We start from the raw sequence: 24033 nt of genomic DNA on the forward strand, positions 1-24033 counted from the left end.
GGTTAGTCCTGCAAATCTTTAAGGAAGGGGGAAAAAAGATAAAGGAAAAAAAAGAAAGGTGACTGTAGGTCTTTTAGTGAGTGGAAATAGAATTTTCCACAATCTATATACTCTGCAGGGGTGCATTCTTCTCACAGCTGGTGGCTCTTCTCCTGGGCTGTGAGCCCCTGAGCTCCCAATAACACTAATTGCTTCCAAGTCCCCATCTGGGAAAGAGAGAGATTTCACCTTAGTAGATAAGCTAGAAGTTAAATTCTTTAAAAATAAATACTGCTGGAACACTAGCAAGAAATCTGATTCTGAGTTAGCAATATGACTATGTTGTTTTGTAAAGAAGGAAAATTTGACAGAGTATACAATGGCTTTCTTCTAGGTAAAATATCTGATTATTGTACTTTTCAATAAAGCACAATGTAGAAAATTAGTGTCAGAATGGTGAAAGCATCCTTGAACATCTGATTATCAGTAATCATTCATTCATTCTTTCTAATCCTGTACAGACTTAGAACATTGCATCCTGTTTTGCTGCACTGAACATAAAGTAGATTTCTGAAAATTACCTTGAATATCAGTGTCTATATTATTTCAACCAAATAATTCAAATGACTGTAGGTAATTTCATGTTGATGTTTTCCTGTGCTTTACTTTGGCAACTTTTCTTGTCTATTGGAAGAGGTAGAACTCAGTGGAGAGAGACCATGGGACTGGTTAAGTAGATGGGGGGAAAGTGGGGGACCTACCCTGTGGCTGAGCACATGTGTCCCATCATGGCAATTATTTTTTCCATACTGCCACTGGCCCTTGCTCAAAACCTTCTTCTTCCCATAATGCCCTGGGTGCCCACTCAAACCAATGCAAAAAGCCTGGGCAGCTCCTGCACAGAACCATCATGCAATCAGCTTAAAGTCCAGGAGAGAAGCCTTGTGCTGTGAAATTCACCCTCTGAGCCAACTTACTGGACCCCTCTTCAGTCCCTTCTCCACATGTAGAGTTTCTGCTACTTTCTTATCTGGCTTTCCTTTTGCTTTCAAATAGATTTCCTTTGTCAATTGCTCACCTATCATAATCATCAGGTTCTGTCTTATCTGCTAAACTCCATGGGCATGGAGAGTGATGTACAGGAAGGAGACAAAAAAAGCTCATTTTCCAAGGAAGGTATATGGGAGCTTGGAGACAGCAGGCGGAGAAGTTTTATTTTCCAGTTCTATTACACATACCTGGCTTTCAGACACATCACTTCCTCTCCCAGATTTGCAAGTGATCAATAGAGTTGGTGTGGAGTAGGAAGTGTAGGCACTGCTTTAAGCTTGGAAAACAGAACAAACAGCCTGGGATCATGGATCACTATTTAAGCTTACTATAATCCGAGGATTTTTTTTGGGGGGGGGCAGTCATCAGGCTTGAACTCAGGGCCTGAGCATTGTCCCTGAGACCTGAGATTCTTTTGCTTAAGGCTAGCACTCTACCACTTGAGCCACAGCCCCCCTTCCAGACTGTTTCTGTTTCTGTGGTACTGAGGAATTGAACCCTGGGCTTTATGCATGCTAGGCAGGCACTCCACTACTAAGCCACATTTCCAGTCCAAATCCAAGGTGCTTAGAGTACCTCTATCAAGAAAATCTAGAAATTTTTATTTCTGTATTTCTTTGTGCAGCACAAAATTAAAATGAGGGAAAAAAATTAAATCCATAGGAAATATTTATTGCAGGCTTTACAGTTACAGATGACACTTTCTGATAAGATTGCAGACCTCTTTTTATTATTATTTTTTAAACTATTGTCAGTTGCTGCATATTTTATAGGGTGGTGTCTCAACTTGAATGATGAGGGGCTACCTGGTCTAAAGCGGTTTCACCTCAGACATGATTAAATTATATTTCTTCCTGTCTGAACAAAGATTATATTGAAAATCCAGGAAGGATTTGGCACTAGGGAAATTCACGTTTGTATTTGACAAGTGTGGAACAGTGCAGGAAAATATCAATATGAGAAGAGTTCATGATGAGAATCTCAGAGAAACAACAGGAAGTTCTGTGAGTTAAGTAGACAGATGCCTAGCTGTTCTTTTGAAATGTCATTCAAATGACCCTCAGATCACATAATTTCCAATTGTTATACTCATTAAATAAAAGCAAGATGGTATCAAAGACAATCAAGAAGCTTCATTCATTGTCATTTGTGGAATAAGATTTCATCTAGGCTGAGTGACTGTGGTTCAGGCCAGTAATCCTCGCTACTCAGAAGGCTGAGAACTGAGATTGGTAGTTCAAAGCCCTCCCAAGTAGCAAAGTCCGTGAGATGGTTGTCTTTAATTAATGAACAAAAAAGCTAGAAATGGAGTTTTGGCTCAAGTGGTAGAGTAATAGCCTTAATCAAAACACTAAGGGACAGCACTCAGGATGTAAGTTCAAGCCCCAGAACTGGCACAAAAAGAAAAGAAAAATCTAGTCTACCATTTTAAGAGGCAGTATACAAATACTTAATCTAATTCACATTTGCTGCTTTAGGGAAAATTAGAAAGTAATGGCATATTTGGAAACATATCAAAACAATATGTATCTGGATGCCAGCCATAGTAAAAAATTAAGTTAAAAAAAAACTGCTAAAAATATCTAGGGAACTGGGCGCCAGTGTCTCAAGCCTGTAATCCTAGCTATTCAGGAGGCTGAGATCTGAGGATCTCGGCTCAAAGCCAGCCTGGGCAGGAAAGTCTGTGACTCTTATCTCCAATAAACCACCAGAAAAAGGTAGAAGTGGCACTGTAGCTCAAGTGGTAGAGTGATAGCCTTGAGCTGAAGCGCTGAGGGACAGCACTCCACAAGCCCCATGACCGACAAAAAAAAAATAATAATCTAGGGAAGTATCCTGGACTTCTAAGCAGACAAAGACTACAGGAAGGTTTATAAGCAAAGAAACTTCTGGTCTTGTTAGAGGATTTTTTTCCCCCTGTATATCAGAGTTGTACAAGGCATAGACCAGAAAAAAAAATATAGGGAACTTTTCAAGGTTATTTAATGCAGTCTCCTTCTTTAAGCAAAAGAATTCCCAAGGCAATAAGAAAGAACTACATAGTTGTTGGTTCTATTTTAAAGCCCTCTAGGGGGGAGTCTGGTACATTCCTTCATATAGCATTGCCAGCTTTTATTAGCCTCATAGGATGCAAACTACAAATGAATTCAGAAACCACCAATCAAAAGTCAAACTGCTTCTATTAAATCTGAAGATAATATTTTGCCCACAATATTAGTGATGGAAGATGTTATGTTTATTTTCTCTACCACTTTTTTAGATATCTACCACTGGATATCACCCCTACCCTGGAATTATCTTTTCGTTGAGATAGAGGATGATTAGATAGATAGATAGAAAAACAGGGTTTAATTTTTTGTCTAAACTTATAACCATAAGGATTTAAATTCATAATGCTTGTTTCTAATGCCTGAAAATAAATCTAATTAATTAACTAATTAACTAATTTTAGTGCTGGTATTGGGGCTTGAACTCTGGGCTTTACCTCTGTCACTTGGCTGTTTTGCTCAAGGCTAATTTTCTACTAGGTAAGTAACACCTCCACATCTGGCATTTTGCCTGGTTAATTAGGAAAACAAAACGAAACAAAAACAAAAACAAAGACAAAAACAAAAAACCTCATAGTCTTTTCTGCTCAGGATGGCTTTAAACTGTGATCCTCAGCTCTCAGCCTCCTGAGTAGATACCAGCTACTCAAGCTGGTGTGAGCTAACATCATCAGGGAATTTTTGAGTGAAAAAGATACATACTACATGACTAATTGTAAAAGAACACAGACATCACAAATTCATAGCATCAGGTGAGATATTTATAAACCTTCTGTTTGAAGTCTGTGTCTAGTGACTTGTTCCTGTAATCATAGTTTCTTAGGAGATAGAAATGGAGAGAATTATAGTTTAAGGAGAGCTCAGACAAAAATCTATGGAGAACTTTATTTATTTATTTATTTATTTATTTTTTGTCGGTTGTGGAGCTTGAACTCTGGGCTTGGGTGCTGTCCCTCAGCTCTTCAGCTTGGGCGAGCGCTCTACCGCTTGAGCCACAGCTCCACTTCCCTATGGAGAACTTTAATCTCAACAAATAAGCTAGGTGTCTCAGCAAGTGATTGTAAAGTCAGCTAATTGTGATGTTATCTCTGTGTGAATTGGAGTCCAAGGCTGTCCCCAGGCAGAAAAAAGAGACTCTATCTGAAAAAGTATCTAAATCAATAAAAGGGCTGGGAGAGTGGCTCAAGTGGCATAGCATTTTCCTACCAAGATTGGGGTTGTGAGCAGACACTGAAATACCATCAACCAAACATGTTAGCAAACACATCTGCAGCATTTCTGTTTGGACAACACCAATGACATCAGTTCTAATGTGTCCTGATCGTCTGCTCTCTTGGTCTCTTTCCTTTCCCTGTGTACCTTATATTGATTTCACCATGAATTCCCAAGGTTAAATCAAGTACAGTCTACAACTGATTACAAGAAAATTTTTGACTGGGCTAGGAAAGTAGCTTCAGGGTAGAGTGATTGTCTAACATGTATGAAGTCCTGGGTTAGATTCCTCAGTATCACATAAACAGAAAAAGCCAGAAGCGGTGCTGTGGCTCAAGTGGTAGAGTGCTAGCCTTGAGCAAAAGAATTAGCTGAGGAACAGTGAGTGCCCAGTCCCAGGACTGGGGGGAGGGGAGAAGGGAAAGAAGAGAAGAAAAAGAAAAAGAAAAAGAAATCTGACTTTCTTCTTTTCCTTCTTCTGCTTGAAATTAAAAACAAATGGAAAGTCTTTTAACTGAGTTATATAGGATTATGTATGGTTTTGTTAGTTCACAAATGCCAGAAATAGAATATTAGAAAGCAAATATTGTTACCTCTTATTTAAAGGTCCACATTACATCTTCAGTCTGATGACTTTATGAAGGGTACTGGATTCAAAATATTTACAAATATTAGATATATAAATCTATACCTTGAATGACAAGGAATTGGCAGGAATCCAAGCAGTAAACACGAATAGCAATCAAATGGGGTCGAAGGTTCAGAGGATGCACTAGTCTGAGCTCTAATGATTATTGAATTCCCCTTCAGAAGAACCAGAGCAGATCAAGAAGGCAACTCCAGATTGAAAATGATATGATGAAGTGACCCTGGCCTCTGCTGAGATTAAATTCTCCATGAGAGAAGGGGGGGGAGGCGGGAAGAGGAGATTTCCACCTCTATTCTCATGAATATTCCACATCAATTTTCAAAAGTTACTTTCATAATTTCTTGGAATTTTAAAAAAAATGTATACAAAAAGCCAGATGCCAGTGATGACACCTGTAATCCTAACGATTACAGAGACTGAGATCCGAGGATTGGAGATCAAAGACAGCTTAAGCAGGAGAGTCCAGGAGACTCTTATCTCCAATTAATACCACCCCCCTCGCCAAAAGCTGGAAGCAGAGTTGTGATTTAGGTGGTAGAGCACTACTCGACCACCAAAGGTCCCGATCCCAGGCCCAGTTTAAGCCCTAGGACTGGCACCAAAAAGAAAAAAAAATGCATAAAGCTTTCAGTAGCTCCAAACATTGGAATATTTTTAGATTTAAGTCTAACAGATAAAGCTCAGGGGCATACTGGACTATCTAGTACTCTAGGAGAATCACATGTCTGAGAACCTAAGTCTCTTACTGGAGATCACAAAGCACCCAATCTTCTTTCAAAGGTTTAATGTCATTCCAACACACCAATCCAGAAACCTATTTTTTTTGTTTTTTTTTTTTTGGTTGTAATAACAAGACAGTTGAAGGGGCAAGTTTTAAAAATCAGACACCAATAAAATATGTCCACTTCTGTTTCTATACACCTTCGAATCCAATTTCAAAGTTCTTTTAAGATTTCGTACAATGTAGATCTTAATTTAATTTCCTTAATTAAAATATTTAAAACAAGTAAAATATTACATTCATCTTTATCTAACAAATGTTCCTCTCAAATATACTCCATGTGACTATACATATTTTTATTTGAAGTCTGCATCTTTTGTGTTGAGCATGAAAATTTCTTATATTAAGCAAGATGACATCATATAAATTCATCATGTCATATTTCCCACATGCTGTGGATATAAATGAGAATGTATCTCCCAAGATCTCAGCATAGGATTATTATAGGTGAATAATCAGAAAGCTGAACAATCTTTGTGTTATCTAATCGTGCTACTAGGCTGTTACACACATATTCATTAACTGAAAAAAATGCACATTTTTGAAAGATGAAAGGAAAAAGAGAAAAAATCCCTATTTTTGATCCTCATTAAAATTAGTACAAATTTTAAAAATGAATTTCACCTCACCTGAGTCAAAACATGGTTATATATTTTCATATGGTTTGCTCTGTGATCATTTTTAGAGATTGAAATAAGCATGCGTACTGATATCACAAGCTGAAAGCAAACTCAATTTAAGGTTAAGATATGTACTACTAATTAGATTATTAGTGTTGCTCACTGGACAGAGAACTGCATGTTAATATATATTTATTATCCTTTGCGAATGGAAACTAACTTTGAGTATTATATTACATTTAATGATTATATGCCATACATGCTTGGCAAATCTGTGGTTTCTTTGATTATGCTTCATTAGGGAAATAGACTATTGGGTGATGTATTCTAATTTCTCTAGTTTAGTGAAAGGGATGTGAAAAAATTCCAGGAAGGAAGTTCATAGCACTAAATATCTACATTAAGAAAAGTGAGAAAACTATTAAATAAGCAACATAGTTTTATATATTTTGTTGTTGTTGTTGTTGGTCGTGGGGCTTGAACTCTGGGCTTAGGTGCTGTCCTTGCGCTTGAAGCTCAAGGCAAGCACTCTACCGCTTGAGCCACAGTGCCACTTATGGTTTTCTATTGGTTTATTGGAGATAAGAGTCTCCTGGACTTTCATGCCCGGGCTGGCTTTGAACAGTGATCCTCAGATCCCAGCCTCCTGAGTAACTATGATTACAGGCTTGAGCCACCTACATCTGGCTCTATATCTTTTTTTTTGGTATGTTTTTTTTATTGTAAATACACTGTACAGAGGCGTTATAGTTACATGAGCAAGGTAATGAGTATATTTCCTGTCGAACATTGTTGCCTCCTCCTTGGTTTTTCCCCTACCATCCCTTCCCTCCCAGCTCCATAACTACCACCCCCCCACCCTCTACCCCCCCCCACCGAAGTTGTAAAGTTCATTTTCAACATAGTGTCTTGTACATCTCATCTTGAGTAATTAAACAGCACAAAGAGGTAAACAAAGATTGAAGCATAAGTAATGAAATAGAGAGTATTATTAGAGACTAAAAAAATAATTTGAAAAAGATAAGTGAACTAGGAGTTGTATTCTGGAAAAGAAAACTAAATAGAGAATCCTTTGGCTAGAGAAAAGTCTCAAATAAATGAAATCAGAAGTGGAGGAAGAGCCATTACAACAGAAATATGAAATATCACAAGACATTATTATGAACCATTAGAAAATTTGGGAGAGATAGATCAATTCCAAGAACCATAAAACCTCGTAAGAAGGAGTTACAAAAGAAGAGAAAAGCTGAAGAGACCAATAGTGAAAAAGGAGACAGAATTAGCTATTAAAAGTTTCTTTATCTGAGGATCATGGTTTGAAGCCGACCATGCAGATAATTCCCCATGAGACTTTAATTTCCAATTAAACACTCACAAACCAGAAGTGGTGCTGTGGCTCAAGTGGTAGGGCGCTAGCTTGAGCACAAAGAGACTTAGGGACAGTACCTAGGCCCTGAGTCAAGCCCCAGGACTGGCAGAAACAAAACAAAACAAACAACAACAACAACAAAACAAAAATACAACAACAACAAAAGAAAACTATTGCCCCATCTCACCTATGAACATAAATTTAAAAATCCTCCACAGAATAAAGTAAAATTCAATGGTACATAAACAGATTGTTCACCACAATCAGTCAGAATTTGTCCAGGGATCCAAGTTTTGTTCAATGTAGGCAAATCACTTGGTGTGATATACCTTATATTCATTAACAAATGATAGGAAGCATTTGATTATTTGACACCTACTATTCTTTCATGATATCTGTCTGTCTGTCTGTCTGTCTGTCTGTCTGTCTGTCTATTTATCTATCTATCTATCTATCTATCTATCTATCTATCTATCTATCTATCTATCTATCTATCTATCTATCTATCTATCTATCTAATCACTTCCAGGCACTGTTGGTTCACTTATAAACCTAGCTACTCAGGAAGCTGAGTTCTGAGGACTGATTCAAAGCCAGCCTGGGCAAGGAAGTCTGTGCAACTTTTATCTCCAGTAAACTACTGAAATGCCAGAAGTGGCTCTGTGGCTCAAATGGTAGATTGTTAGCCTTCTAGCCTTGAAGAAAAAGCTCAGGTGCAGCACCAAGTCTCTGAGTTCAAGCTTCAGGATCAGCATGCACATGTGCGTGCACACCCACACCCACATACACACACTACTCCAAATAATATTTAAAAGTTATGTGTATCAATACAATGAAAGTAAAATATGAATGATAAACCTAGCCATAAATAACAGCAAACTAACTAAAAATGCTAAATGCAAAAGGCTTTCTCTTTAAGACACCCTTGTAAAAAAAGAAAAAGAGAAAAATTACCATGCTGATGACTACTATTCAAAATTGAACTAAGTGTAGCCAGAGCAATTAGCCAATACAGAGAAGTGAAAAGCATTTAAATCCCAAAGACAGGTGTCTTCATTCATGAACAACATGATTTTATAGATGGAAAACTACATATACTGCAAATATATAAAATGTTAATTTGTCAATCAGACATTAATGAATCAAGGGAAAGGAAAAATGATCTTTAATAAAATTACTGCTAGAAATAGTTCTCTCACCGTCCACAGTAAAAATAAAAAATGGAGCCATGTAGTCAGAACTATCAAGAAATCAGATCCTGGGAAGTAAAATTTTATCAGGAAAAGGGGCTGGACATGTGGATATAAATCTAGAATCAATAAAGATGAATAGTTGAAAAAATAAAAATGAAGCATGCTTGAAAACTCTGATGATATTCTAAGATTCATAAACAGAGTACTTACTGGGTTTAGAAGGATTGTGAGGAACAGTTCCCCTCCTTTGATACTTTTATCTAATTCTTGGGGTCCTCCTGGATATTCTTTGTAGAAAATTGTATGGGTGAATAGCCCACAGGTCTGTCGAGGAAGGACCTGAGAAAAAGTGGGTAAAAACAACACACTGTCATGTTTTAATGAAGAATTGTATACTACATCATAACTTCTGAATATGAAAATTACAGTTCTTGTTGGAGTTCCTCATTTGTTAAGGCCAAAATCTTAATCGAGTTGATAACAGCATAATTTTGTAAATATTTAAGGCATTACCAAACCAAAATATAGACTAGATAGGTCAAATGGATTCAACAAGGATACAACAAATACAGAAACAAAAAAGTTAGTTGAGTGTGAGCGACTTCATGACTATAATTCTAGCTACTCAGGAAGCTGAGGTCCAGAGAAACACATTTCAAACCAGATAGAGCAAAAGTCCATAAAACTCTATCTCCAAAATAACCAGCAAACAGTAGAGTTGGAGGTATAGGTCAAGTAATAGAGTGTCAGCTGACCATGCAAATCCGGTAAGCAAGAGAGTTTAAGAAAAGTTCTAGAAACAACTCTGCCCTCCCCATACAGCAAAAACAAAATCATCAAATTTTACTGAGGGTTTGTTTGTTTCATTTTGAGAAAGGGTCTTGCTATGTAGCCTAGGTTGGCCTGGAACTCATGATGTATTCTAGATCATGATCCTTGTGTCTCAGCCTCCCAAGAGCTGGGATGACAGGTATATGTTGTAAATCAGGGTTTATTCAGTTTTTGAATCAAAAATACCACCTGATTGATAGGTATTGGTAGGTATTGGTGAAGGGATTGGTTAAAAAGAAAGAAAAGTAGTGTTTAAAAATAACCTGCAACATCACATTATTTTCTTGCCATTAGGTCTTCCCTCTCATAACTTCTAGCATCTAATCTTGCACTGTAGGGTTCAATTTGCATCATCTACCCCTATGTGTGAACTGATTCCTTTTTTGCAGTAGTAGCAATCTTATCTCATGTTTATTTCTGGTATATTTTGGTGAGTTCTGCTGTAAATCTGAAGGTCCAACTGAAAAGAAACAAATACATAATTTTGTTCTAAAACTTTAGTTTGAATAACAAACTACTTATAATTTAATAAAAATGCATCCAATTGCACATAGCAAATACAATTCCATTTATTCTTCATTTAATTTTCCTTTTTATATTAAACTCAAGGTAAATGAATGCATGCAATATTGGTTAAAAGGATTTTTTTACTTCATAACTTGCTTAATGGTTATGAAACCTAATAAAGTAAAATATCAGGTACTTTACTTTGACTTTATATTATCTGAGTATTTTTCTTTTTATATCTCATATTTTCATGGGCACCAATGCTACTATTTGCATTATCAATGGTTTAATTTAAGTCTGAGTCTTCTTTAGTGCTCTGGGATCAATTTACAATAAAATAAAGTTTTGTGATAAGTGAATATCAAGCGCTTACTCTGGTTAGGTATATGTGCCTTTTTGTTGTTCTGAATAGTGGTTAGGTGAATAGACTCTGATAGAGAATCAGAGATAGACACACAGAAAGACAGATATATTAAAGTAATTTCAATAGCAATATAAGTAATAGCTTAGGGTAATGTAAATATTTAAGTGAAGGAGAATAGTTTGCAAACCCTGCTGACTTTAATAACTAATGAGGACACCAGATATTCCAGTGGAACTGGAAATAGTTGATAAAAGTAAGTGATATCATTCTTTTATTTCAATGAATAAATTAAATTCCAATTTAATATTTATTTTATTATCACTTATAATGGCAGTTATATCATGCTTATTTATATATTTTATTATCTGTAAGTACTTGTACAAAAAATTTCAATTGAACATGTCAGTTTATGAGCACACTGCATCTTGATCCATGTCACCGCTTCCGTTGTACTCCTCCATCTTTTCCAAACTCATCACTCCTCAGGTTATCTGGCTCCATTTTCTCACACACACCACACACACACACACACACACACACACACACACACACACACACACAAATACATTGTATATATGTAAACAAGTAAATGTTGTATATAATGTATAGATACATGTATATATATGCATATGTATGTATTTCTACATTATGACTGCATATTATGACCTTTCCTCTCTCTATTTATCTACCCCTGACCCCTTGACCTTACCTGCATCCAAACAATACATGTTCTAACTTTCTGGTATACATTTTGTTAAATTGTATGCTACATGTTCAAAGGAGATATGCCATAGTTTAGTCAATGTTTGTGCATACGTGTATATAACCTTGTGTGTTTTCATATATGATTTCGTTTTATTTTGGGGGGCTGTTTGTTTCATTATTTCATTGTTCTAGTACTGTGGATTGAACTCAGGGCCTGGATTCGGGGTTTAGCTTTTCCATTCAAATCTGTTATAATATAGATCTAACTTCCAAGTAGGAAAGCAAATAGGTGACTTTCATCTCTCTGAGCATGATTTCACTGAACATAAATTTTTCCAGGTTTATCTATTTCCCTACATAATATATAACTCTTAAATCAGATTCTTATCTGTTCCAATTAATATTCCTCAAAGAAATTAGAAAAAATATATTCTACTCCTTTGGGAATACATAGAAGAAGAAAGAAAAGAATAGAAAAGCAACATAAGACACTCAGAGTAGCTGCAAGTCAAAATAAGAAGAGTGAACAAATTTAACTGTAAGATGCCAGTTCTTTGTCTGTAGATAGAGGAGTGAATTGGAAGGTGTATTTTTGATCCATAATATCACATTGTGCCATATACTCTCAGTAAAACTACTCACACAAATGATACTGGGGAATTTCTCAGGGGAACTAGAGAATCTCTAAACAATACTGCAATTCTGCAAGGTCAATGGATAATCTAGACAACATTCCTTCCCACAATTCCTAGCCTGCCTTAGATGCCTAGACTCCACCCTGTAGCTTAGGAAGTGAGTCTACAACCAAAGAGTTTGTTAATGTATGGGCAGTTTCCATCAGGCTGCCCTCACAATTTCTGATGCAAAAGAAGTTGGATGTTCCAGCCTTAGAGATAATGTCAAACTGTCTTCACTTCACACATACATATTCACATCCTTTGACTACCCACAGTGGCAGGTGCTCACCATGATACTATTGTGAATGAAGCCCTTTCTGTACCGTGCAGGTTTCAGATGTGGATATTCTTCAGTGCTCGTGACTTGAATTCCCCAGACCTTCTTCCAAGCTGTATATAGCTGAATATGAACAGGGTAGACCCCTGAATGATGAGGGGCCACCGCATAGCCCATGTTGACAGGTATTCCATGTTCCTACAATGAGACAGAAGAACATCATCATGGCGTAGGCTCCACTGATTCCATTAAAACGGTTCCCAAAGACATCTATTTTGTATTAATTAAATTCTAGAGCTCTGATGGTAAAATAGACATATTGGACATGTGGTATGTGGGTGAGGTTAATGTTGAATTTTGAGTACAGAAAAGTCTTGGGGGGGGAGATAGTTTTTGGCTTTGCCTTATACTGATATAGAAAAATTAATTTAAAGAAGTGGCACTATGGCTCAAGTGGTAGAACTTTCGCCTCAGCTGAAAAGCTCAGGGACAGTGCATAGGCCCAGAGTTCAAGCTCCAGGAATGACAAAAAAATCAATTTTAAAAAGTATATAATTGAAGTGAATTCTCAGAATGGAGGACAGCATGATGTGTGTGTGTGTTTGTGTGTGTGTGTGTGTGTGTGTGTGTGTGTGTGTGTGTATGTGTTGTATTATGGGGTATTTTTGTCAATGAAAACCAAAGATGTAAGTGTGAAACATAAAAAGATGAGTGGGGTTTTTATTTTTACTTTGTTTACAATTTGCATAATCTGAGGGATAAGGTCTGCTGTATATTTTTAATTGTGTATGTGTGTGTGTGTGTGTGTTGTGTGCATACATGCACATGAACCCTAGTACTGGGCTTGAACTCAGAGTCCAAACACTGTCCTTTAGCTCTTTTTTTTTTGGTCCGGTTGTGGGGCCTGAACTCTGGGCCTGAGCACTGTACCTCAGCTCTTTAGCTCAAGGCTAGTGCCCTACCACTTGAGCCACAGCGCCACTTCTGGCTTTTTTCTTTTTGCTTATGTGGTGCTGAGGAATCGAACCCAGGGCCTCAGGCATGCAAGGCAAGCGCTCTACCACTGAGCCAACTTCCCAGCCCTGTCCTTTAGCTTTTTAGCTGACACTCTACCAGTTCTGCATCTTGCTGGGTCATTGGAGAGAAATATCTCATGGATCTTTCTGCTGAGGTTGGCTTCAAACCATGATCCTTAAAGTTCAACTGCCTGACTAGCTAGGATTATAGGTCTGAGCCATCTGTGCCCTACTGTGTTGTACATTTTATGAAGGATCTAGAGATATGTTAAGATGAACTCTAAGTGAGAAAGTGAATCTTGGCTGGGTGTTAGGGAGCTATTTTGATTGTACAGATTAACTGTAGATGGTAATAAAACTACATTTTGGGGAGTCTGATGTAAAGCATAGGAAATTAATGACATTCCAGATACAGTGATATTTCAGATACAGAAGATAAAAGGAATGTAACGTTAAGATTCTGCCTTTGGTTTTACACTTTAGAAACCCAATTGATTTTTTTTTTATAAAATATGTATTTTACTGTGAGATACTTACCTTGGGTAAATAGTCAACTCTGAAGGAAAGCAGGTATAGATTTTAGGCAAAACAAAAATACCATCAGGGAATTGTATTACATTGCTAGGTACCTGAAATAGAGCTTCAGTCTTCTAATTTCTACTTCTTTATATCTTTCCCTTTAAATGCTTATCTGCTTTATAAAGACTCCTTGTAGGATTGAATCTCATCAATTGGGGTTATAAATGACTATGTACAGTCATATGAAAGCTGATTCAATCAATAAACAGAACACAAAAGTGTTGACTTGACAAGTACCATTTATATTTTCTATTACATGCTACCTAGTATAGGGCAAGAATTTAGTCTGGTGTAATAAGCAATCCTCAAATGGATCACACAGTTACAATGCTTAAGTCATAGGCCATACTCAGCTCAGAAGATGGGTGCTAAATATTTCACTAGCCTTCATGGAATGAACCTCATTGCAGAGCCAAATTCACTTCTTTTTCATCAAGCTATGCATTTTCTAGCATCTATTACAATAAATAGCTCTGTAGAAAGGCTGAATTATGAAATCAGGGCTGTGAAATGAGCTGAATTCTTTTGGTAGGCACCAGGGAAAACTGGATTCATAGTATATATAGAAGAAGAACATTTCTCTTCCAAGAGCTGCTTTTCCCCCTGTGGTTCTTGGGATTGAACCAGGGTCCTCATGTATGCTAGGTAAGTGATGTACCACTGAGCTAGATTCCCCATTGCCCAATAAATGATCTCAAAGTGCTCTGAGGTTGAGCAACAATCCAGCAAACTAAATGTAGCGAGCCTGTAACTGCATTGCAAATAAGAGGTAAACTTTTACCAAGAGGTAAACTTTTCCATAGGAGACAATCTCCCTATGAGAGAAAACTAGGGTCAAGGGTTTTCAAACTCACTGCCAAGTAAATAGAATTCATATGATTGTTGACTTAGAAGTGACTTCTCATTCATAGAGAAAGGGGAAATAAAAGGTTCTGTTATTCTATTGTTATTCTCACAAAAGGGTCCTGTGGTTTGAAGAATTAAAAAAAAAATGTGTATGAAAGCTGGGCACCGATGGCTCACGCCTGTCATCCTAGCTACTCAGGAAGCTGAGATCTGAGGATCGTGGTTCAAAGCCAGCCAGGGTAGGAAAGTCCATGAGACTCTTATCTCCAATAAACCACTAGAAAACCAGAAGTGTCACTGTGGCTCTAGCGGTAGAGTGCTTGCCTTGAGCTGAAGAGCTGAGGGACAGCATCCAAGCCCAGAGTTCAAGCCCCACGACTGACAAAAAAAAAAAGTGTATGAATCCTAATTGCATCTAATAAACTTTGTGTTAATATTTCTCTGTCACTGAATGAGGTTTTATTGTGAATTGGGGAGGAAGGGGCTTAAGGTGCTAATAAGAATATTAGCATACTAGGAACAGAGATGAAAAAAAATCATGCCAGAGAATTGAAATATCAAACAACTCTATTACACACACACACACACACACACACACACACACACACACACACACACACACACACACACACACAAATTCACTTTTGACAGGTAGTAAAATGAATTGTGGAACTTTTCATGAAAAAAAATGAAACAGAAGGTAAAAAGCAATTGATTCTGTGAGTAGGACGGAAGGGTCAGTAAAAAGATTTTATTATCCCTATTGATTTCTGGGGATTCAATGTTATACCGTTCATAAGGTCATCTCACCACGGCGGTACCTGGAGCTCAATCAAAATAGTAAATCACACTAGATAATTATGAGTTTATACTTTTTCAATTCAGGCGATAGCACAACATGAAAAATAATTCCCTAGTATCTCCTTTCCTGTTACCAAGGGGCTTACTGCACTAGAAATCCTCATTCTTTACTGCCCAGACCCTAAAACCCATTTCATAGAGGCTTGATCACCTCAACATTGAACAAAACATCATATTCACACATGATGCTGAAATCTACATGAGTAAGAAGACTTTTGAATGCAACTAGTAGAGTTTGTAAAATAGATATAAATGGCAGGACAAGCAAATAAATTGGAGTACAACTTTGACATATTTGTTAGAAAATGTCTTGTAGAATCTAGGAATTCTAAAGTATTGCAATATGGCATACCAGCACAAACTTTTATGAGGAGTTTGACTCCATCTCAATTTCCCACTTATAATAAATTCATTGGTTTCAGAAGGAGATATTATGGTAAATTTCATACGATATACAGAAAAGGCCACCAGTTTTCAAACCCTAGCACACATAAAATGCCGTTAGCACTAATAGCAACTGAAATAATGTCATTTAAAATCATTACTATTGCTCAATGTGATTCACTTGCTTTGTACTTGATATTTACTAAGTGCTTTTTATTTTCATTTATGAGATTGTCCTAAGAGTCATGATAGGAGCACTGAATATTATCTTAAAATGTGGAAACTGAGGTGAAAGGAAATTATATAACATCCATGTTAGTGAGTGTTAAATCCAGAATTATACCTTGGCTCTCTCAAATCCATATCATTTGCTTTTGATTTTCAACTACATTGTTTCTACTGTGATCAATACATATTTCTGAACTACAACTCCCAATCCCATCTCTCTGTCTCTGTCTCTCTCTCTTTCTCTTTTCTCTCTCTCTCTTAGTGGTTGGAGAATTTACAAAAAAAATTTACCTCTCTGAATCTCCCATACAACTTACAATTTAAGTCCTACTTTCAGGCAAGTAGAAATATAGGACAGATTTTTGGATGGCAATGGGAAGATATAGGCTGTAGTCTGGCACCTGGCTCCTCATGTAAGACCTTAAAAATAATAATAGATTTTCAGTCAGGCACTGGTAGCTTATGCCCACAATCCTAGCTATTCAGAAGTCTAAGCCAGCCTAGGCAGAAAAGTCCATGAAACACTTATCTCCAATTAACTGCCAAAAAATAAATAAATAAAAATACCAAAAAAGTGGATCTGTAGCTCAAGTTGTAGAGTGTTAATCTTGAGCAAAAATGCTCAAGTATAGCAGGCTAAGGGAGAGCACCATCCAAGCCATGAGTTCAAGGCCCAGGATCAGAATACACACAGATACACACATACACGAACACAAACACACCCCCACACACAAATACACAAACACACAAATTCAACAGGTTCTCGTCAGTAATGTTTGCTGCCTATAGCCAGGCAGTAGAGCAGGCCTGTTGATTTTTAGCTCTAGTGGTTGGCCCAGCCCTGCAGGCCCATAGGGAGTCACTTCCCTGTTTGCTAGCAAGTTTACACAGAATTGCATGTAGCCTATAGGCTGATCTGTCAGTCCTTTTTGAGTTCTCAGAGTATTTAAGTCAGTCATTAAATACTTTGTGTGTGTGTGTCTGTGTGTCTGTGTCTGTGTATCTGTGTGCCATTACCAGGATTTGAACTCAGCAATTGGGTACTGTCCCTTTGCTTTATTGCACAATGAGAGCCCTCTAACACTTGGGCCACATTTCCACTCTTTATTTATTTATTTTTTGTGCGTGCCATTAATGGCTCTTGAGTTCAGGGCCTTGAATTCTTATTTGTCTTCTTCGCTCAGGACTGGACTCTTCAAAATGAATCATGTACTATCCTCTTTTGGCTTTTTGTGGTTCATTGGAGATAAGAGCCTTAAAGACTTTTTTGTCTATGCTGGCTTCAAACTTCAATCCTTAGAACTCAGCATCTTCAGAGTTTGGGTTACAGGCATGAGCCACCAGTGCCAGTGCCACTAAGTAAATAGGAGATGAAGTATAAGTTATAAATACCAAACATGCATCAAAACAATTAAGTTCAACTATACTTGAAATACTTACTTGAATTCATGACTTAAGTCAAATGCTTTGCTAGGGATATACTAGATATAGGTCATGGCTATTTCCTAATGAAAATTTCAATTGGGAAATAATTGTACACTCAATTAGATAAAAGGGTCATAATTCTTGTTTAATATTTGCCTAAGAGCATTTAATTAAAAAGCATATTATTGTAACATGTGGACATTTTGTTAGTGGAATAAACGATGCTCTTGACATAAACATGAACATAGATTGAAAACCGTTTCTAACAACTACTGAAGTTAAAATAAGAAATTTCTGTCTAGGGGCTCGCACTTTAATCTTCCTTGGCATATTAGCAGTAATCAAATAAATTTAATTCAACACAGCAAGTTATATCTAAAAAATAGGAGGGGAATATGAGACATATTCATATATCTCATAAGGAGCAGATTCAGGAGTCTGAAATCTAAGGATCCCAGTTTGAAGCCAGTCCTGGCAGAAAAGCCTGTGAGATTCTTATCTCTAACGAACAACCAAAAAGCAAGAGATGGAGGTATGGCTCAAGTGTTAGAGTATGAGCCTTGAGTGATAAATCTAATGAATAGTGTCCAGGCTTGAGTTCAAGTTTCAGTTCCAGAAGAAAAGATTAAAAAAAAACAAGAAAATATGCAAACACACACAAATGGAATATAAATGATTTCTACTTGTGCGTAAACTGAGTGCTTCAATGATATAGTGGTATATACAATTTTTTGGCCGTGGATGTTGTGTTGGTAAACTTTTCTCATGTCCACCCTAATCAAGTGGTGCCTTGATTCACAAAGTTCTGGTGGTTCTATGAATGATTGTATGCTTTCCAAATAACAGTTACTAAGTGAGATGTAGAAATACAGTGATCTTCTACCGAGTTACAATTTTATAAAATAATAAAAGAAATAAACTATTTTGATCCAGTAGATAGTATGAAAAAAACAAATAGTTTAAATCAATTTGTCTTTATTTTTATTTTATTTTTTAATTTTTGGGGGTCCGGTCGTGGGGCCTGAACTCTGGTCCTGGGCACTGTCCCTCAGCTCTTCAACTCAAGGCTAGTGCTCTACCACTTGAGCCACAGCACCACTTCCGGCTTTTTTCTTTTTGCTTATGTGGTGCTGACGAATTGAACCCAGGGCCTCAGGCATGCAAGGCAAGTGCTCTACCACTGAGCCACCTTCCCAGCCCTGTCTTTATTTTTATATGGGTAGAATTTTTCTATATGAATTTGCCAAGGATAAGTAAAAAGGAAAAAATAGCATTATTGGGCTTTTTTCATAAAATTCTGATTAAAATGTACTCTGATAATGGATAAGAAAAGTTTTAAGTTATAAAAGTAGAACAAATGGTATATAGTCATATACTTAAATGAGCACTGAGGAAATGAAGGCATGTGTCCAGTGTTAGAGCACCAGTCATGAGTAAAAAATTTAAGCAAGCACTTGAGGCCCCGAGTTTAAGTCTCAGTACTCTAACAACAACTACACAGAAATATCCAGGCCAGGAGCTGGTGGCTCATGCCTGTAATCCCAGCTACTTGGGAGGCTGAGATCTGAGGATCACAGTTTGAATCCAGCCCGACCATCAAAGTCCTTGAGGCTCTTATGTCTAATTAACCACCAAAATGCCAAAAATTGGAGCTACAGCTCAAAGTGGTAGAGTGCTATGCTTGAGCACAAATGCTCAAGGGCATGGACCTGGTCTAGACTACAAGAATATTTTTTAAATAGCTATTTTTATTCTAGTTTGTGTCTATTCTTCTGAAAAATAACAAAATATTTCAGGTGATATAGGTCAGTGGTAAAGTGTTGGTGAGGACCTGGGCTTGAGTTTTCATTCTTTCATAATTATAACAATAACATAATCATATGATTCACCAGAATAAAGTCACCCAGTGGTTCCTTGTGATCAGATTAAAGTACAAGTTATTTAATTGAGATCTCAACACTGTCCTCTTTTACACATTCTCTGATTATTACTGTCCTCGCACTCTAGAGTTAGTTCAACCAGATCAATCTGTACTTCGATATTTGTCCCATGAATTACATTACACTTTCTATACTATTGTCAGTAGGACCTAGGATCTTTCTCTTTATGGAGAATTTATTTCATTTTTTCATATTATGATTGCTGAAGTTTATCACACTACATGAAATCCATAATAAAATATTTATTTAACAGAGTATTCTAAAGCTTTGACTCAAGAGTATGGCTTTGATTTGTGATTTAGCTACTTATTTGTCGGATGACGCTGAGAGGTTTGCTTTTCGTTATCTGTATACTGAAGAGGATAATATCAGAGCATTCGATGAATAGGGGTATAAATGAGGCCATATTTATAATGTGCAATAAATAGTGTCTATGAAATTATAAGCTTCATGAAAGTGCTTCTAGGAAATACATCACTTTGGAGAAATGCAAACAAAAAAACCACAACCTTCACCATGGACAGCGACTAAGGATTGAGACAGAGGGATATAGTTACACTAGTGTATACACACACACACACACACACACACACACACACACACATGCTCAATCTGTTTACCATCTACTCTTTGAACTTGTTGCAGTCTGCACAAAATCATTCAGTGAAAATTCCATAATTTCTACAGGCAATAGAACGGAGAACTTGGGTCAATGTGTAGCCATGTCTAATCCAGATGAGTCCTACTGATTATTGAGCCAGTTTTACCTGCCAGAGAGGGTCTTTCTAATCAGGGAAGAGCTCAAAATACTTGTGAGCTAGTTGTACTGGAGGCAGAGTATGAATATATATGTGTGTGTGTGTGTGTGTGTGTGTGTGTGTGTGTGTGTGTGTGTGTGTGTGTGTGTGTGTGTGTGTGTGTGTGTGTGTATATACATGTGTGTGTGTATATATATATATATATATGGTAGAGGGGTAAAAATAAATAAATACTGGCCTAATGTCAGTAGCACTTCTAATCCTCAAAGAGTCTAGACTAGCTCCAGCATTCACTGTCTTTCTCACTTCCACGGGTGTCAGAATAATCCTGGTAAGGGATCAGAGGGAAGAAATGTTGACCTTGGGTTATTTATTTTCTTGGTCTTTTCCATACAAAGACATTTTTTTATGAAGCTTGACTCTTCCAATCAAAGGTTAAAACTTCTATCAAAACACATGTCCCCCCCTCAACACACACCACTCTATCTGTGTACATACACATAAACTCTTTTCTTTTGCTTCTTCAACCCTTAGAATTTCACAACTCCATCCTCTGAGGGTGACTAATAATTGAATATTAGTTAAGTATTTTCCTACATTCAACCAATACTTTTGTAAATTATTTTAATTAAATCTGTTAGACATTTTTTTCATACCTGACCTACCAGCAAATGACAGGCTACAAGTAGTCATTAGAAAGAAAATGTCACATAGATCCTAGGAACACTGTGGTGCAACTGTATATGTAAGTAATGAACAAATGTAAGTAATGTAATAAAGGAGGGTGGTTATCTCAAAAGGTGACTGCTCCAAAGGAATGCAATGATGATTTAGAACCTTGATGCTGCTAATCACTTCAACACTCCTTCACAAAGATAACCATTCTAACACAACTGCAAAGAACTGAAGGCATCACAAACCATGGTAGGAAAAAGCCACAGGAGAGTATAAGCAGCACCCTGTTTTAATGTATGATCAGACACTGATAGATATTTTCAGAAGACTTGACACATCATATAGAGCCAGAAGAAAAGGGAACAGAGTGAGTGAGAAGGCCTGGATTCAGAAAAGAACTTGAAGGATGGAAGCATCTCCATAAAGGAGAACCGTCGTACAGATGGCTTGTCTACATTACTATAACTACCTGTGCATGCTCTAGGCTTATAAAATCAGCCACTTTTATAATTGGGATGGCTTTTGGTGTCCCTGTGCTTAATACACTGCCCTACACATTCTTATAAGTTAATAAATACTCTTAAAGGGAAATAATAACCACCATGTTATTAAATAAGTAAATTATAGCAGTTTAACATAGGTAAAGGGAAAAAAGTCATGGAATGGTAACAGCATATATGTGTGTAAAGAGATATTACTTGAAGCAATACCCCACTGAACTTAGAGTATAGATTTTTTTTGTTCGCCTAAATACAAAGCTCCTGGGTAATGACAGGGGTGGTAATGAGATTTGATCTAGTTATCTGTTTTTCCTTTTAATAAGAACTTGGGATCAGATTATTGTCAACTTTAAAAATCATCTTAGCATCATTGGTGTTTCCATTCTGCTTTTTCTTTCTTTGGGGGCAGGGGAGGGGTGACTGAAATTGTCTTCTGTTTTCATAAGCGATAAAAATAATGACTAAATGACCCTGAAAATTGGTTGGGTCAGCCTTGACACTTTTTGGAGTGAAGCCTAGTAAATGGTGACAAATCTCTGGAGGATTCAGTGCTACCAATGGATTTTTCTTTGGAAAAAGCTTCAGCAACACTGAATTTTCTGATCCTAAGAGAGCTATTTTGGGTGACTGAGATATATCCTTTAGCACTCTTGATCTTGTGGAATGTCCGCTTAGCTGTTTTAAAGGGAACTAACAGAAAAAAAAACTGAGCAAATCAACATTCATATTTAATAAAATGTGTCGCTTCAGTAAATTTGGCACATAGATCACTTTCATTCAACTATCTACATTAACAAAATGTTTAATGCATTCTTGTTCATTATTTCCCTTCATTTGGCATGCATTTATTATGGACCTGGAGAGGATGTATCAAAAGCCAACAAGATTTTGAAGATTCAACAATGACGAAAAGCAGACAAAAGTCTCTCCCCTCAGCTAGTTTACATTTCACTAGAGTGGAACCAAAATTAGGAAAAATAAGTGAGCTAATTGTATCACATTTGAAAATGGTAAGCCTTATAGAGGAAAAACAGAGGTAGGGAAGCAATTAGAGGGTAGTAGATTCCCACAAGAGTCTCAGAGAGACAGTAAAATTGTGAGCCAAGTTCTGAATTGTGAGGGACTGAACTTGACAAAGATCATTTCTGGCAGAAAGATGTATACCATATGTCATTATGACTTAAAAACATGGCACACATTTTGGAGGCAAAGCAAAGTTTCTCCTGATGTTGGAATAGAAACTAAATACAAAGCTCTTGGGCAATGATAGGGGTGGTAATGAGATTTGATCTAGTTATCTGCTTTTCCTTTTAATAAGAACTTGGGATCAGATTAAAACTAAGAAAGGCCATGAAAATACAGAGGACAGTAAGATATAATGAATGATTTTCCAAGCTTTTATTTACTAGAAATAATATAGACAGATGCAAGATATTCCTTGGATGATATAAACAGTTCATTTCCTTCAATTAGTGCAGGCCAATATGAAGTGGATTTTGTAGGTGACATTTATTCCCTTGAGGTCAAACATGCTCAGAGATAAAATAATTACTTGACAGGAAAAGTGATGGTGCAGCTAAAGTAAGAATTGGGGGATGGGTTCAGGTCCGCTGGGAAGATCAAATAGATAAATATGTATTATACAGATTTTCTGTCTCTGGGAAATTCTCTCATCTGCCTGCCAATATCAGATCAACATGTCAAGGTCTTGCCATGATATGTCACATGATAAGAAAAGCCATTTTTCTCTAAATCCTTTGCTAAGCAGCATGAATAATAATAGCTAATGAAACACCAATCCTAATTTCCAAGCAAAAAGTTTCTACTGTACTTTGTGTTGTATGTTTGGTGAGAATCTTGCAGATTTCTTGAACAAATTAGCCAAGAACTTTACTTAACAATACTACCCTGCTTGTATATTACCTATAGTAAATTAGTGGGTAATAAAAAATATAAATGCTTCCTCTAACTTAACACAATGATCATTCTACCATGTACATACTTCAATCTTACCTATTGGTATTCTAAGTTCTATAAAATAACATTTATTTCTCCTAATTCATATAGAACTGTAAGTTCTAAATGATAAAATTTTTAATGTAATATGATGCTTAGTAGTCATTTATAAATTTAAAATTAATTAGTTATCTATTTTGGCAAGTTGTCCACTAAAATGATTAAAACAACAAATAAACCCAATGCTAAAGCTTTTCAGTATATACCTCATTTATGATAGCACCTAATTTCATGTTGATATAGAATAAATAAATGACTGAAGCTAGGCATCTTATCTTAATTATGTAGGATAAAATGGTCGTGACCATGTCATAGAATTATTATAACATGGTAATGGATGTCTTGTGTCTGTGAACACTTTGTGTGTGTGTGTGTGTGTGTGTGTGTGTGTGTGTGTGTGTGTGTGTGTGCTGAAACTGGGGCTTTCTATTGGTTTTTGCTCAAGGCTGGATCTCTGCCACTTCAGCCATAGGTCTATTTCCAGGTTTTTGATGTTTAATTGGGATAAGAGACTTGTGAATTTTTCTCCTAGGCTGGCTTCAG

General features: G+C 36.8%; 1 protein-coding gene across 1 annotated transcript in view; it reads right to left on the reverse strand.

The window, feature by feature from the left end:
* Positions 1 to 24033, reverse strand: part of Ndst4 (N-deacetylase and N-sulfotransferase 4) — a 273499-nt gene that overhangs the window by 87204 nt on the left and 162262 nt on the right. Inside the window, exons 5-6 of the mRNA XM_070022041.1 lie at positions 12275 to 12460; positions 9112 to 9240 (exon numbers count right to left, since the gene is read on the reverse strand). Of these exons, the coding sequence (XP_069878142.1) occupies positions 9112 to 9240; positions 12275 to 12460 (315 nt within the window). The remainder of the gene's footprint in view (positions 1 to 9111; positions 9241 to 12274; positions 12461 to 24033) is intronic.

The sequence above is a fragment of the Dipodomys merriami genome, unplaced genomic scaffold (genome assembly GCF_024711535.1).
Source record: "Dipodomys merriami isolate MVZ:Mamm:240054 unplaced genomic scaffold, mDipMer1.0.p SCAF_15, whole genome shotgun sequence".
NCBI classification, from domain to species: Eukaryota; Metazoa; Chordata; class Mammalia; order Rodentia; family Heteromyidae; genus Dipodomys; species Dipodomys merriami.